At 39.1% G+C, this 18027-nt stretch overlaps 1 protein-coding gene across 1 annotated transcript in view; it reads right to left on the bottom strand.

Annotated features, from left to right (window-relative positions):
* Positions 1-18027, bottom strand: part of togaram1 (TOG array regulator of axonemal microtubules 1) — a 103237-nt gene that overhangs the window by 4042 nt on the left and 81168 nt on the right. Inside the window, 8 exon segments of the mRNA XM_080202454.1 lie at positions 1443-1662; positions 3982-4183; positions 5055-5170; positions 5379-5505; positions 6849-7007; positions 11286-11521; positions 14540-14645; positions 16451-16607. Coding sequence (XP_080058580.1) covers positions 1443-1662; positions 3982-4183; positions 5055-5170; positions 5379-5505; positions 6849-7007; positions 11286-11521; positions 14540-14645; positions 16451-16607 — 1323 coding nt within the window.

Genomic DNA, 18027 nt, shown 5'->3' with positions numbered 1-18027 from the left:
AGTGACATTTTATCAGAAATTAGTTTATTTATTTATTATTGTCCCTGCAATGAAATTACTGTGAAAATCTCCTAGTTGCCACACTCCGGCATCTGAGGAAGAATTTAGCATGCCCATTGCACCTGACCAGCACATCTTTTGGACTGTGGGAGGGAACCGGAGCATCCAGAGGAAATCCATGCAGACAGAGAGAACATGCAAACCAGCCTTCCATCCATTAACTCTGTCTACATTTCCCACTGCCTCAGCAAAACAGCCAGCATAATTAAGGACCCCACACACCTTGGACATTCTCTCTTCCCCCTTCTGTCGGGAAAAAAGTCTGAGGTCATGTACCAACTGATTCAAGAACAGCTTCTTCCCTGCTGCCAGACTTTTGCCTGGACCTACCTTGCATTAAGTTGATCTTTCTCTACATCCTACCTATAACTGTAACACTACATTCCACATTCTCTTGTTTCCTTCTCTATGAACAGTATGCTGTCTGTACAGCACGCAAGAAACAATACTTTTCGTTATATGCTGATACATGTGACAATAAATCAAATCAAATTCTACACAGGCAGAACATGCAAACTCCACAGAGGCAGTGACCCAAGCTGGGAATCAAACCCAGGTCCCTGGCACTGAGGCAGCAGTGCTAACCACTGTGCCACGTGAAAGATCACTGAATTGAAATGCCAATTCAGTTTCAGTCATCATAAATGTTGCATACTTCCAGCATTTTCTTCTTTCATTTCAGATATCCAGCTTACAAAAGCAAAAACAGCACTTTGGATGTACTTCAAACTATTCTATTAGAAGATTCAGAAATAGACACTATAAAAACCATCCATACGTGAAACTGGCTGGATTTTCCAATTGATATTTAGTCTGCTTAATCCTGAAGATGTTGCCTCTTTCTTGGGATACAATTCCACAGTTGCAAGTTCTACACTACCACTTCATAAAAGGCCATGCTTCAAGCATTGAAAAGTTATTTTACCATGGAAAGCACCACAGAAGTCCCCCACCATGAACTACAGGCAGAAATTTTTTAATATTAATCAGGCATGGGAACCCAAGGCTGATTTTTTTCCCTAATTACTGCATCAATTCTGTCAATTAAGCTGAGATAATTTACCTTTGTGCTTGGCACAAAGGTCTGAACATGAAGTTCAAGGTGGCTGATGGTCGCATGCACCTCTTCTATTTCAACAAAGTTTTATATTATAAAAAGTTAGAACCTAAAACATATTTCAGCTATAAAAATATTTAAATAGATGTTGAAATACATTTCTGCAAAATTTTCTTTTCAAACTGATGTCTTCCCATTGTTTTAAGATCATATCTAACACTGCACATGCACACGTATGCTTAAAAAGATAGCTAATAATTTAATACCATGGCTGTGTTACTAGACAGAATATCTTTAAACAGTTATTTCTGTCTCTCCGACATACCGATATGTTGAATGAGGGTGTGAATAACACTGATGGCAGCATTATAAATCCCAAGATTCTTGGAATTCAGGTTGTTGTCGACAATGGCAGGGAAAAGAATGTTCAAAACCTGAGCCAGATTATCCTTCAGTAATGGAATCATTTTCTGCATGGTTTCTAGTGCCAACTGATTCACCTTGCTGTTGAAGTCATGCAATCGAGGTTTGAAAGCATCAAAGATCTGGAGTAGAAAGTTATATACATGCTTAATATGGTCATTTTTAAAGCCACATATTAATAAGGGATATTACTAATGAATGGAGATCTTTCCCTTCCTCATTTCACATAAAATTGACTGCATATTTAATCATGGATTTGATACAGTATAACAACTCTGTCTCTACATAGCTGAAACACAGCTACATAGGTATCAAGATGGGCAACTAAATATTACAGGTTATAACAATCAGAAAGCATACAGAAAAAGAGGTAGGCTAGATGTGCCAATTGGAGATAGGGATGACAATTGAGAAGGGGGCATAGCTAACAGAAAGTTAGATTGAAATTGAAGACAGGAAGGGATCAATTACACTGACAGGGATATTACACAAACCACCTCATGGTGGAAAGAAGGTGGAGGGAAAATACGGAAGCACATTATGTAACGTTAGTAAAGATCATGGAAAATTTTAACTGCCAACAGCTAATGAAATGGGTACAGGGAATGTTTTTTTTTAACAATTTATGCAAGATGCCTTTCTTGCCCAATATCTTAAAAGAGAGGGAACACAGTTTGATCAAGAGCAACACCTAAGAAATAGGAAAATTGAATAGCAAAGAAAAATTGAAATAACAAGTATAAGACCAAAGTAATAGCTTAGAAAAATAGTTTTCAAGAGGATGAGAATGAAGAAATGCATCTCATTAAAAAGCAATAATAGTTTATACAGTAATGACACACCATAAGAACATAAGAAATAGGAGCAGGAGTAGGCCATCCAGCCCTTCGAGCCTGCCCCGCCATTCAATAAGATCATGGCTGATCTGTCGCTGCTCAGTTCCACTTTCCCGCCCTCTCCCCATAACCCTTAATCCCCTCTCCTATCAAAAACCCATCAACCCGCGTCTTAAAAATATTTAGCGAGGTAGCCTCCACCACTTCAACGGGCAGAGAATTCCGAGATTCACCACCCTTTGAGTGAAGAAGTTCCTCCTCAACTCCGTTCTAAACCGCCCCCCTTTTATCTTGAGGCTGTGCCCCCTAGTCCTATTGTCTTTTTTGAGCGGGAAGAGTCTTTCCACCTCTATCCTATCCATCCCATTCATCATCTTATACCATGGATAAATAAGAAATAAAAAACAAAATTCAACTCAAAGAAAAAGAAATAAAGCAAGCACAGAAACAATAAAAGAATAAGAAAAGGATATGAAGCTAGAAAAGTAGTCAATTAACAATTAAGGAGGAAAAAAACTAGCAAATTTAAAGTATGCTGTAAAGACCCAAATAAGAAAGAAAATCAGGTCAGGGATAGTGCCACCAAATGACACATAATAAATTCACAGGCAACAACAGCAAAATGGTTTGAATACTAAATAATTACTTTGCCTCAGTATTCATCAGGGAGACCAAATAGCAGGCATGAGATTAGAAGTAGAAATCAAAAATGACAAACCAATTAAGGAAAGGGACAAGATAATTAGCCCAGGGACAAGAAACAAAAGGTGTTTACAGGATGCATGCACAAATCAGACTGAGAAATTTGTTTGCAGAGCTGTTCCCAAGATTCAAATATAAGTTCATTACATTTCTATATTTTTTAAAAAAACAATCTTGATTTGGGTGCAGGGAGAGGATTATAAAGTTTCCAGATGATTAAAAGAAGGCACAGTAGTAGATAGTGATAAGGATAGCAACAAGCATATTGCTATCGATATACCCAATGGTGAGCAGAAGCGTGTCAGCCAGGTTTCCATGCAGATAATTATGAAGTGATACACTTTAGGAGGACAATCATGCAAAATACAGAATACCATGACTAAAAGGAGGAGGCTGGGAGTGGTATGGTGTGGAAAGAGTGGGACGGTGCAGCCATGAGGATTTGGTGCAGATGAGTGAGGCCTCGAAGGGGAGGGTGATGAGGCCGGAAGGCAAGCGCCTCAAAACCAGGAAGGTTTGCAGCACTGGAAGACAACGGGAGAGGAAATCCTGTCAAAATGTGGGGTCACGAGGTGGGGGTGCAGGATAAGGTAGTGGCGAGAGAAACAGTACAGAAGGACAAGGCAGAAAGTGGAGAGGCACTGTAAAGCAGGTTCATGAGAAGGGTGGTGTGAAAGAATGAGGCCACAAGCAGACGGAGAAAAATAAAATTGCAGCAATATCACAGCAGAGGGAGAGACAACAGGGATAGTTTACAAGTAAATCATTTAAACTACTTTTAGTAGTTCAAGTCATATTTAAAAAACAGCCCCACTTCACAGAAATTTCTCAAGGCTTCAAATTGATGATTCTGAATTATTCATTTATCAGTGATGATGATTTAAATTGGTGTTCCTAGATTACCTTAACAATGTTAACTATAACCAGTTCCTGATTATTTTGACAATCTGTTAATAATTGCTCAATTCCTCGGCTCCGATCCCGAAAGTCCTTTGCACCCAATAGGCCTGTAATTTCCTTGAGGTATTCTGCATTTTCCATCAGGTTTCGTGGAGTTGGTCTCCATGTATAATCACGTAAATTAACTACTCCTTCTGTGATATCCCTGTTATGAATTAAAGTACAATCATATAATTTTAAGAATTTTTTTCAGTTAAAAACTTCTGTACATTCAAGCTGTGCTCAAAACGTGTTTATAAAATTATAAATTTCTCAGAAATGATCTGCACTAGGAAAGGTTTATTTTAAAATTCTATTTCAGTTTTATTTAATCTTTTTCAATACAGACCATACTCAAACTATCCATGCTTATAACACCAAAACAAAACGCCTGTTAAATGCAATTCTGGGATTTAGCATTACTTGCTGAACAATCCTGAGTCCGCTAATAGCGACACTAACAACTCATTCGAGTTAATCAGTCGAGCTTGTAAAGTGGCTCATTTACATTTGCTAGAGGTGATTTACATTCATATGAAGGGACCTATTCTCAAAGAAGATACATATAAGCTTTGCACTTTTTTCAAGTTACCTGCAAACATAGGAAACGTATAGCTTCCTGTTGCTTTCTTCACGACAAATTGCTCAACCAGAGTCAACTTACACCCAATCAGAATTTCTCTTCTTCTATTGTAAATATGATCATTTGAAATTTGGCATACTTGTATTTGTTCCAAAGGATGCAAGGTGAAAAGCATCGGCAACATGCCTCTTTTCTCAGCAATATAACAAATGAATGAATGTAACTTGCAGATAATATATGAAAGTATGCAAAATACTAGTTTTAATTCTGCACTGCCCAACCCATCCTGGATATTATATTAGATGCATTGACATGTTCTATTTTACACACTGGATTGAAAGTAAAAAACATCATAAATCCAAGGATGCAAAAAAATAAGAAATTGAGTCATAACATTAGAAGATTCTTTTTGCAAAGAATTGGTTATTGATCAACTAAGTAAATATGATAATACCTTCCTGTTAAACTTTGTACTTCCCTGGAGCTAGATGAAGCTCGCATGCTCCCTCCACTTCCAGGATATCGCCTGCCCTTTGCTGATGGGGTATCTAATGGCATTTCTCCAAGTCCCTTACAGAAATAGAAATATAACTAGGTCTAATATTATGAGGAAAAGTACATCAGTTACCAAAAATGCAAAAAACTATAAATACAAATTAATCATTACTTTAAAGTTACAGTATGACATTTTTATAGAGAAGCAAAGCTATTTTCAAATGTTTCCTTTAAGAATGCCTGAACTGTTGACTGGGGTCCTTAAATAATAATTGCATTGTACCTTTTGTCGAAGATTATTAACAGTATCTCTAATATAAGGCAGGTCTCTGGGTGGCAAATGTTTTTCAAGCATTTTGTCAAAATCATGGTGAGACATCATTATAAACAGCATCTTGCGTCCATAGTATCTGCAAAATAGTAAAAGGTCGCTGCATCATCTACAAAAATGGAGTTATGGTGCTTCAACATTTTAATTGCCAAGGTAAACGATACGTAACCCAAGAGTCATGAACAACAAAGATTTCAATGTCTTCACAAAGATATCTTCACAAAATTGAAACCCAAATACACTGCATGCTACTGATATACTTGGGCTTTAATTTAATGAAAAAAATACAATGTTATACCCAATGAAAAGAATTATTAGCAGACAAGAAGTTAAATTTCCTAATCGTGCTATATCGTAGTTTACAGGATTAAGAAATCTGCCGAGAATGCCAGGCAATTGTCCTTGTAAATTGTAACAGTCATACATCAACCTGGATGATAGCATACAGACCACACAAGTTGTTCCTTTAAGATATCATGCTTGTGGCCATGCCGAAAACTGTAAAGGTGCAACACATGGAAATAAATGGACTGCACACAATGAAAAATATTTACAGGAGACATTGGCATTAAGCTGTACATCTAAATAATAAAACATCTAGTATTGATTTTAAATAATATTTGCACATCATAACACAAGAGAAGGATTAAAAAGTTAGAATTTGTTTCCCATTCATGTGAAAACATTCACCCTCATTAATAGTTGACTTAATTTACTTCACATTTTTTCCTCTGTTCATCCACTTCTGGTCAGCTTGGCCAGCTACTATTCTCTTTAAAGCTAGGTTCCAATCTTGGTTAGTTTATACTTTGCACAGTTCTGATCTCCGTGCTGTACAACAAATAATAAAACATTTGAGAAAAGAGTAACAAGGTGTTACTAGAATTGAAAGGATTCAATTAACTATCTGGAACAATTGAGCAGCCTTCACAGGAGACCTTTTAGAAGTCAAAATCATGAAGGGATTCAACAGGGTGATATGGAGAAATTGTTTCTACTTGTGAACAAGTGCAGAACAAGGGACCATAAATTTAAGAAAGCTAATAATTGGAGCAAATAAAGAATTTAGAAGGAATTTACTCACAATGTTTACTTAAGATTGTGGAGCTCACTATCAAATGGAATGATAACAGCAGATAGCATTGACACAAGGGGATGTTGGATGCACATGAGGAATATGGTGGCAGGATGGAAAGAAGCTATTCGCATGTCTGAACTCAAGCATCCTTGTGTCTAAGGTTTCTAATTATGACTCCACAATGTCATGATATCACAATAGAGCTGTTATACTCAACATTGTATGATGTTATACATTCTGTGTAAAAATTAGTGTTATGGGAAAAATTGAATCAGTCCTAGAACTCTTAGCCTGGAAGTTGAATCACCACGTTATTGCATAAAATTAACACTTGAAAAACTTGCCTAGTTTCTTGGGATCCATCTTGAGAAAATTTTGCTACTGCATGAATAATTCGATCAGTGATATCTTTAATTCCAGATAAAAGCCGCCCTGCTCCCATTCGCTCCACCACGTTGGCAAGGTGCTGTGCTGTACATTTTCTGACCACAGCATTAAGATGGCTGAACAAAAGCAACAAGTATACAATTAATGAACTTCTAAAAAGGAAAATTCATCAGATTTCCATGTAGTTATGATAATTTAATTAACTATTGATAAACGTCACCAAAGAATCATAACCTTTAGGAGATGACAGTAGGATAGAAAATTAGGCAGAGAAAGGTGTCAAGGGCAACAAATGTTTCTTCCAGCTACCATATGATCCTCTAATATGGTCACCTTCAAACAAAGTAAAATAGAGGCTTTATTCACTACAAAAATTTTAATAGGGTAAAAATATGTATCAGTAAGATATCAAGATGAAATAAGCTTGAACAAACAGCCAGCTTGCCACTCTCTATTTATTTCCATTCTTAGAATTGGCTTCTTTCCAATTGGCACCCACTCAGTCAGAAATCTGTTGTGTGGGAAAAACTGCAGATGCAAATGTACTTCCTAAAATGCTGGCTTCCCCAAGAGACACATGTAACAGCATGTCTTGGGTTATTAATTTATGTAATCACAGATGTGCAAGATAGATATCTGACTGGAGGCCAATCCTAGATTTGAGATTATACATGGCACAGGCTTCAAACCAAAGATAGACATATTTTGGTTAAAAGTGTTGAATGTGACAACTCATTTTCTTCTTCATTCTGTAACCTAACATCACAGAAGGAACAAATAGAAGAGCACCAAAATTTGCAATCCAACTTTCAACTTGGGCAGCACAGTGCCAAGGACGCAGGTTCGATTCCAGCCTTAGGTGATTGTGCGGAGTTTGCATGATCTCACAGTGGCTGGATGGGTTTCCCCAGGGTGCTGTGATTCCCTCCCACAGTCCAACAATGTGCAGGTTAGGTGGATTGATCATGTAAAATTGCCCCTTAGTATCCCAAGATCGGTGTCGATGGTAGTCATGATGTGGAGATGCTGGCGTTGGATTGGGGTAAACACAGTAAGAAGTCTCACAACACCACGTTAAAGTCCAACAGGTTTATTTGGTAGCAAAAGCCACTAGCTTTTTGTCGTCCAGTACTTCCCTGGCACACAGAAGCTACGACATCTTCTCTGGAATCTTCAACATGTCATTGATGAAGACAAACATCTCGCCAAGGCCATCCCCACACCCCAACTTCTTGCCTTCAAACAACCACTCAACCTCAACCAAACCATTGTCCGCAGCAAACTACCCAGCCTTCAGGAAAACAGCGACCATGACACCACACAACCATGCCACAGCAATCTCTGCAAGACATGCCGGATCATCGCCACAAATGCCATGTCAAGTGAGAACACCATCCACCAGGTACATGGTACATACTCCTGCAACTTGGCCAATGTTGTCTACCTGATACGCTGCAGGAAAGGATGTCCTGAGACATGGTACATTGGAGAGATCATACAGATGCTATGACAACAGATGAATGAACACCACTCGACAATTACCAAGGAAGACTGTTCTCTTCCCGTTGGCTAACACTTCAGCGGTCACAGGCATTCGGCCTCTGATCTTCGGATAAGCGTTCTCCAAGGCAGCCTTCATAACACACGACAGCGCAGAGTTGCTGAGCAGAAACTGATAGCCAAGTTCTGCACAAGATGGATTCATGTCTCACTATTTGTAACCCCCATGACTTGCCTGGGCTTGCAAAATCTCACTTACTGTCCTGTCTGGAGAGAATACACATCTCTTTAACCTATGCTTAATGCTATCTCCACTCACATTGTTTGCAGCTTTAAGACTTGATTAGCTGTAAAAACTCACATTCTAATCAGTATTCTGTAAACTGATTGTGTGTCTTTACATCTCCTGTTTGTGATCAGAACTCTCCACTCACCTGACGAAGGGACAGAGGCCCAAAAGCTAGTGGCAAATAAACCTGTTGGACTTTAACCTGATGGACTTTAACCTGATGTTGTGAGACTTCTTACTATCTATACAAAAAAGCCAGATATGATCTAAGGAGATCTATCAAAGATGCCAAAAAACAGTACCAGACCTAACTTCAGTCCCAGGCTAGTCACATGGACCCCCACTGACTATGGCAAGGTCTGCAAGACATAACAGACTAGAAGATGAAGGCATATAAAACCATGAGCACCAACACAGTCCTCCCTGATGAGCTTAATGCATAGTACCAAAGGAAAACCAAGCAGCATGCCTTAATGACTAACATCCAGTGGCTCTGACATCACAACACGAGTCAATTCTGGCCTCCCAGATTGCCTGGATCCACTACAGTTCAGCCACCGCCACAACAGGTCCATAGCAGACACCATCTCCCTGGCCCCACACTCAACCCTGGAATACTTAGATAACAAAGACACCTATGCCAGACTCCTTTTTATCAACTACAGCTCAGCCTTCAACATCATTATTCTTATGAAACTCATCTTCAAACTTCATGGCCTGGGGCTTGGCTCCTCCCTCTACGACTGTATCCTGAACTTCCTAACCCACAGGCTGCAATCAGTAAGGATAGGCAACACCACCACCTCCATGATCATCCTCATCACCAGTGTCCCACAGTCTTCAGCCTCTTACTAACTCCTTACACACCTTTGAGCGTGTGAACAAATTCCCCTCCAACTCGATTTTCAAGTTTACTGATAATACCACCATAGTGGGTCGGGTCTCAAACAATGACAAGATGGAGTACAGGAAAGAGAAAGAGAATTCGGTGAACTGGTATGACAACAATAATCTCTCCCTCAATAACAAAACAAAGGAGATAGTTATTGACTTCAGGAAAGACAGTGAAGGATATGCCTATCTACATCAGTGGAGATGAAGTAGAAATGACCGAGAGCTTCACGTTTTTAGCTGCCCAGATCACCAACCACCTGTCCTGGTCCTTCCATGCCAACACTATAGTTAAGAAAGCCCACCAAAACCTCTACTTTCTCTGGAGGCTCAGGAAATTTGGCATGTCTGCTATGACTCTCACCAACTTTTACAGATACAGAATAGAAAGCATCCTTTCTGGCTGTATCACAGCTTGATATGGCTCCTGCTCTGCCCAAGACCGCAAGAAACTACAAAAGGTTGTGAACGAAGCCCTGTCCATCACTCAAACCAGCCTTCTACCCATTGACACTACCTAACTTCCTGATGCCTCGGAAAAGCAACCAGCATCATTAAGGACCCAATGCACCGCAGACAACTCTCCTCCACCAGGAAAAAGATACAAAAGTCTAAGGACACGTATCAACCAACTCAAGAACAACTTCTTCCCTGCTGCCGTCAGATTTTTGATTGGACCTATCTCGCAATAAGTTGGTTGATCTTTCTCTACGCCCTAGCTATGACTGTAACTCGACATTCTGCACTCTCTCCTTTCCTTCTCTATGAATGGTATGCTTTGTCTGTATAGCACGCAAGAAACAGTACTTTTCACTGTTGACTAACACGTGACAATAATAAATCAAATCAAAGGTTAGGGGATTAGCGAGGTAAGTGCACAGGGTTATGAGAGAGAGTGGGAGTCCTAGTGAGATGCTCTGTCAGAGTTGGAACAGACCTAATGGGCCAAATAGCCTCCTTCAATGTAGGAATTCTATGATTCTGGATGTGATCAACTTGCCACTGAATGACAATCCACAGTAGAGTAGCTGTGATGTTCTATGGCAGTTAGAAAATCTGAATTCAGTAAAGGTTACTCTGCTGTGTTGGACACACAAACGTGGTTGATCATAACTGCCCAAAGCAAACCATTCAGATGCATCAAATGTTCTCAGTAAAGAAATGCCAGCTTGTCAATGGCACCCAAATTACAAGAATGAATTGGGAAAAAAAGTCACTGATAACGAACGTGGTAGGTTTAGGGGCACAAGAAAAAAAAAGTTTAAGTTACCGTATTTTTTTTTAAAAGACACTTGAGGCGAAATAAAAAAAAATGCAAAAATGTTATTTAATCACCTCATACTCAAGCTGAAAAACTATTCCAGTTATGATTGAAAAAAGGTTTCACATGTTCATTCTCTGGAGAATCAGATATAGGCAAGGGAGCAAAGAGTTGATGTCTGCCTTGTCCAGGGACATAATGTGCTGGAAAGACTCAACAATACTGGGAAAAAGATGCTTGATTTCACTTTTGTTTTAGCTCAATGAAATTAGATTATGGCACAGAATAAAACACAAAAACATAAAATAAGACTCAGCGTTCACGATCAACCCCTTTGATTTCCATGAAAAGGAAATCAACTACAATCATTAACAAAATTCAAAAAAGAATGCATTGAACACAAATAACATTCTTTTGTTAAAATGTATATATTAAAATAAGAATTATATTTACTTCTGTCCACCATTTATTAAGGATAAAAGTGCACGTGCTGGGCTAACGTTCACGACCATTGCATTCAGTGCTTTGTCCACATCCTCTCGTATGAAGGCATTAGATTCACTTGCTTTGTGCAAGAGGATTTTAACAGTGTTGTCCAGTTCCTGATCCATATTCTTCTTGAACATTGTGAACATGTCTCCTAAACAAAGCACTGCTACTCGTGAAACGCCAGAGCGTAGATTTTTCACCTGTAAGTAGGAAACACAGAATTAATTCAGGATTAATTCTGAATTATGCAGCTGGACTAGTATCCCAGGGGCCTGAACTAATGATCCAGAAAGATGAGGGCAAATTCCACCATTGCAACTAGGTAATTTAAATTCAATGATGTAAACAAATCTAAAGTAAAAAGTTAGTATCAGGAATGAAACTACTGGATTATTGTTAAAAACCCATCTGCCTCAAGGCCACAAAGAAAATCGACTGTCCTTATCAGGTCTAGCCAACTATGAGCCACAGCAATATGCTTGACACTAAACTTCTCTCTTGCCAACAGCTACTCAGTTGTATTCCAGAAGGCAACTCACCAAATCCTCTCAAAGTTAATTAGGGATGTGTTTTAAACATTGGCTTTGCCAGCAATGCCCAGATTCCCTTGACTTAATAAAAAAACATTCTGATGATGTAGCTTATGAAAATTCTGTTGTTAAATTAAGTATCAATTCAATATATTCAAGGAGGAAGGAACACAAGGGAAGGGATGTGCATTTATTTTGCACCCTTAGCATTCACAGCATGATCTATGATGTTTCACAATTAATTACTTTTGAAATGAATTACAATTATACAGGTAAAAACAGCAAATTAGATTCACAACTGGACAACCTGTTCTGCTTGTGTAAGGAAGAATGGTAGCCAACACATTCATCATAGAGGAGACAGGTGAATAAGCAGACAGAGATTGGAGTCTACTGAAGTACCGACCTACATTTTAGACTGCAGTATTTCTGGCCAGAAGAATGGAGATAGTTAGGAAATTTCTTCAGCCATTTATGTACTTGGAGGGGGATTTCATCTTTTGACCTTCTCCAGGTATTGATTAGTGAAAGTAAGTTCCAAGCTGTGAAGGATGCAGCATTTAGGAAAATTTGAGGTTTGGTGTGCAATTAGGATGATTTTGCAAACATATGAAAAATGTTGTCAGTAAGTTCTACTTTTCAGATCACAGACCTAGTTTTACATAGGATATATGGTACAGAAACAGGCAATTTGGCTCAAGCTGTCCATGCCAGTGTTAATGCTCTACTCAATCCTCCAATGTTTTCTTCTCTAAATCCATTGTCATACCCCATCTATTCCCTTCCCCTCAAGTGACCCTAAACTGTTTGCTTCAACTGGTTGTAACCATTCATCAGGTAAATAAGTTTCGTTTGAATTCCACACTGGATTTCTTGGTGACTCTTAACTTGATCGCCTCTATGCTGTTCCTAACAATTGAAAACATCTTCTGTTTGGTTTCATAATGGTTTTGCTATCTGTGGCACATCTTTTAGAGACTGATATATTTTTGCTTCAAGACCTTTTTGTTCATCTACCCCTACATTACCATCTAAACTTGCGTCTAATGAGTAATGTGAGCTCTCTAATCTTCCTACAAAATGTACTAACTCACTTTATCTGTATGAAACTTAATTTGCCAAATATTTGCCCATTTTGCAAGTTTACTCATGTCCTCCTATAATTTGTAGCAATCCTCCTCAATATTGACTTTTCCTTCCAGTTTTGTGGAATCCACAAATTTAGAAATTGTATTATTGATTCTGAAGGCCAAATTGTTAATGTAAGTTGTCAACAGCAGTGGTCCCAGCATTGGTCCTTGTAGGACATCACTTCCTATCACCTGCCACATATCCTTCAAGAAATTGGGGTCTTTAAGTGGTAGGTATTTTTTGCAATTTAGAATATTTACTAAACAGTATGATACTCTCTCTGGAAAGTGATTTTTAAACATTTCGACCCCTAAACTGTCTTGGTTCAGGTTGCCATGTTGACATTCTTAAGTTAAGATGGTGTCCTGTGTATCCCTTTATCTATGCAAGAATCATATGATCCTCAGCAGGATGTAAATCAAAAAGCTGACCGTGAGCAGGATGACAAGTCGGGAAGGTGGCAACCAACCTGACATTTGGATTACCTGTCCTGTACACATGGGTCAGACTAGTTAGATAGATGTCACCAGTCCCCAGAAAGGGTACATATGTTGGTGTTACATTGGTGGTAGGGCAAAGATACTGGTGGATGGCAGTGCCATTTCAGCAGCTGTCTTCTTCAGAAGAAAGATGGAGCAGAGGAGGAGGAAGAATATTGAGTGTTTGAGGGAAGAGTTGCCTAACACTTCGCCTGCTAAGTATAATGCTGTTACAGGTCATATAAAAGTATATCATACCTAACTACTGTTTCTCAATAAACCATGTTAAAATTACTTGTGACTAATAAACTATTGATTTGGGCATCTGTGGCCCCTGAACCTGGGAATTCCTGCATCCCCTCACTCCATATTATCCAGTCTTATTCTTTAGTCTATTATGGATTAACATATGGAAAACCATTTGAAAATCCAGATAAACCACACCTGCTGCATTATTGTCTAATCTCTGCAAAAAAATAATAAAATTTGATCTTTTGAAATCCACGCTGACTATTCATTATTATGTTTCTCATTTCTAGATTTCTACCCTTTAGTAAAAATTCCATTATTTTCTTACCACCAATGTTAAACTAACTAGTTTATAATTCCTGGATCTGCTCTTTTGCATTAGCTAGCCACCATTCCTTTGGCACATGCCTCTTCAAACAAGTTATTAAATATGCATAATAATGCCTCTATTATCTCTTCCTTGATTCTTTTGAAATCTGTGGATGCATCCATCTGGCGCAGGGGTTTTGTCTTCAGTTTGTTTAGTTTTCTCATTACATCTCCTTTCATTTGTTTAAATGCACTTGACTTATTATTCAGCTCATCATTCAACATACTTCTTCCTGTTCTATTTCCCCGATTAGCACCAAAACAACATTATTAAACATTCCTACCATCTCTGTTGATACCTGCGGTATTATCCTGTATATCCCTTTATGGTTCTATTTCTATCACAGTCGTCCATTTTTGTTGACATTGAAATTTTTTTGGAATACATTTTATTGTGGCTCCATACATTAAATACAGGTAGTATGGTTAAGTTCTTATGAGAAAACATTAAAATAACAACCTCTTGAACAACTGCAAAGACAGCTTCATGAAGTCTCAATGTTAATACATCCGTGTGGTGTGTAGACAGACATCGAATACAATTGATGCCTTCGATTTTCTTCTCCCTACAAAGGAATACAAAAACTGAATCAGTAATACTAAATTAAGTTCCAATTATCAATGATAAACTATGAATGCCAAAGAAAACCAAAACTATTTTTAAGAATTATAGGACACAATCTCATCCAATGTAATGCAATGTTTAAATAAAGAAAAATGGGGTGGAGGTGGAGAAATTAATGTTTTTATTACAAGTACACCACCATTTATTTAATGTATAATGTGTTCTTCAGAACTTTTACTGAAGAGGTATCAAATCAGGTCTCAGGCCTACTTATGATATAGTTTCTCATTTTCTGTGGAACTACTCTGGCATGCACTTAATTGACAAGACATTGAAGCAGTCCAGAAGAAAACCTAAGGTTTTGGGGTAAAGCGCCTATTTTAAATAAATGAATGTATGCACTTTAAATAAGACCATTAGAAATGAAGGTTATAACATCTTACTCTGCTGACCACTAGATATCTAAATTGGAGTTCTATGAGGATGTGTCTAGGGCAGTGGATAGAGGAGAGCCGGAGGATGTGGTCTTTCTGGATTTTCAGAAGGCGTTTGACAAGGTACCTCACAAGACGTTATTGCAGAAGGTCAGGGGACATGGAGTTGGGGGTAGGGTGTTAGCGTGGATAGAGGATTGGTTGTCAAATAGGAGGCAGAGAGTGGGGGTCAATGGGTGCTATTCGGATTGGCGGTTGGTGACTAGTGGGGTGCCCCAGGGGTCGGTGCTGGGGCCTCAGCTATTTACCATTTATATGGATGATCTGGAGGAGGGAACCGAGTGCAGGGTGTCGAAATTTGCTGATGACACCAAGATTGGGGGAAAGGCAAATTGTGCGGAGGGTGTGGAGAGTCTGCAGAAGGATCTAGATAGGCTGGGTGAATGGGCCAGGAAATGGCAAATGGAATTTAATGTTGGCAAGTGTGAGGTGGTCCACTTTGGTAGGAAGAATGGTAGGAAGGACTATTACTTACGTGGCGAAAAACTGCAGCAGGCGACGGTGCAGAGGGACCTCGGGGTCCTTGTGCATGAGTCGCAAAAACCCAGCTTGCAGGTGCAGCAGGTGGTCAGGAAGGCAAATGGGATGCTGGCCTTCATCGCGAGGGGGATTGAATATAAAAGTAGGGAGGTCTTGCTGCAGCTGTATAGGGCATTGGTGAGGCCGCAGCTGGAGTACTGTGTGCAGTTTTGGGCGCCGCACCTGCGCAAGGATATTTTGGCCCTGGAGGGAGTGCAGAGGAGGTTTACTAGGCTGATACCGGAGTTGAGGGGATTGAGCTATGAGGAGAGGCTGAATAAACTAGGCTTGTACTCGTTAGAGTTTAGAAGAATGAGGGGAGATCTCATTGAGACGTATAAGATGATGAATGGGATGGATAGGATAGAGGTGGAGAGACTCTTCCCGCTCAAAAAAGACAGTAGGACTAGGGGGCACAGCCTCAAGATAAAGGGGAGGCGGTTTAGAACGGAGTTGAGGAGGAACTTCTTCACTCAAAGGGTGGTGAATCTCTGGAATTCTCTGCCCGTTGAAGTGGTGGAGGCTGCCTCGCTAAATATTTTTAAGAAGCGGGTTGATGGGTTCTTGATAAGAGAGGGGATTAAGGGTTATGGGGAGAGGGCGGGAAAGTGGAACTGAGCCACAACAGATCAGCCATGATCTTATTGAATGGCGGGGCAGGCTCGAAGGGCTAGATGGCCTACTCCTGCTCCTATTTCTTATGTTCTTATGTAACTATTGACTGATATATCATGTAATTGCAATATAGAATAATCTTAATACAGAAAATTCTAATGTTAATGTAATTCCATACCAGTCTTCATCAGCTAAAAGTTTAAGAGCTTCTGAGAGTGCAAGATCTGGCTTGGTAAAAAGTCTCAATTCAGAAGGATCTATGACATCTGGACTTGGCAAAACTGATGGCGTTTGATCCCTGTTTGACGATCTAGGACCTGGAGCATTCTCCCCCCCTATTAGAGAGAGTAAAAGAACATTTTAATTTTGTGAATTAACATTCTGATATTCAACTTCATTGTAAAAAATAATTTCGGATCTAGGTTTAAATGACTCAATTTTCAACCTGTAAAGACATAATTAGAATACTTTGTACTTTGAAGCAAGGATTCTGTTTTGCAGTGAAGACTAAAATACAAATCAATTGTGTTCTTATGTCCTAGGAACGATTGAAACTACATTATTAGGTGTCATGCAAGTGCACCTTTAAGAAAGGTTTTCAAAAAAAATCATGCAGCTTACAGTTTCAGCGATGTCATGGAGGGGGGTGGGGTGGTGGAGTTAAGCTGTGGCAGTAAGATGATAGAACTTTTAGTTTCATTTGTGGCAGTCAGGTGATGGGGGTTTTTTCCTTTGGGCTTTCAGTTTCGTTTTGGGAAGTGTGTTGGAAACAGTGTAGCAGCAAGCTAAGAAGCAGTCTCTCGCTCCCTGTTTGGTTCTGAAACTATCAGTTAGCTGAAGGAGAGGCTTAGTTCCATATTGCCTTAAAGAAGCTGTGTTTGGGGAAAACAGATTCACCAAAAATCTCTTCCGAGTTTCTTCACAAAGGATTTTCAGCATTCAACCCAGGAGGCTGGATACCTGTAACAAGTGGGCATTGATCTATGCTGTATTGTGTTTATTTGGAGGGTTTTATGTACTGGATGTTGGCTTTCATTGGAGCATATTAGAAATATTTCCTTAAGAGTTATACATTATCGTGGCTGTTGCGTTCCTTGTTTGTAATTGTTAAAAGTTCTTGCTAATTGTCTTACTGTACATTCAACAATATTCTTAATTAAACTGTTTTGATAAAAAGCTCCTCGTGGGTCAGTTGAATCACACTTGAAGAGAAGCCTCTCATGCTCATCCTAGCCAAATTCAACATAGAATGTTGAAAGTCAGGTGAACTTCAAAGAACACCTTGAAAGAGACAACTTGACTTGTAACATAGGTTAAAAGTGGCCATGCTAAAAATATATTTTTGGTGTTTTGTAAAAAAGGCTTTACTACACAATCTTTTTGATTTTGAAATTAATGTCTAATGTAAAAAAATTTTCCTGTCCATCAGAGAATGATATAGCACAGAATGGGCCATTTGGCCCATAATTCTGGTCTCAGTTCTTTAGTACAGCTAATTAATTCACTGCACTGCTCATTTCACATGGCACTATCATTTTTTTCAAGCATTTGTCCAAATTCCCTTTTCAATATTACCACTGGATGTTCTTCCACCTCCCCATTCATTAACTGTAGCTTTGAGGATAGATTGGAGAGATTGGGACTATTTCCCTTGGAGAAAAGAAAGCTAAGAGGAGGATCGATAAAGACATTTAAGATCCTGAGGGGAATGGACAGATAAATACTGAGAAACTGTTCCCACTCAAGACGGCATCA

This window comes from Carcharhinus amblyrhynchos, chromosome 14, assembly GCF_965287045.1.
Source record: "Carcharhinus amblyrhynchos chromosome 14, sCarAmb.v2.hapA, whole genome shotgun sequence".
NCBI lineage: Eukaryota > Metazoa > Chordata > Chondrichthyes > Carcharhiniformes > Carcharhinidae > Carcharhinus > Carcharhinus amblyrhynchos.
Note: the sequence above shows the minus strand (reverse complement) of the source record. Positions and strands in the feature narration are given on the sequence as shown.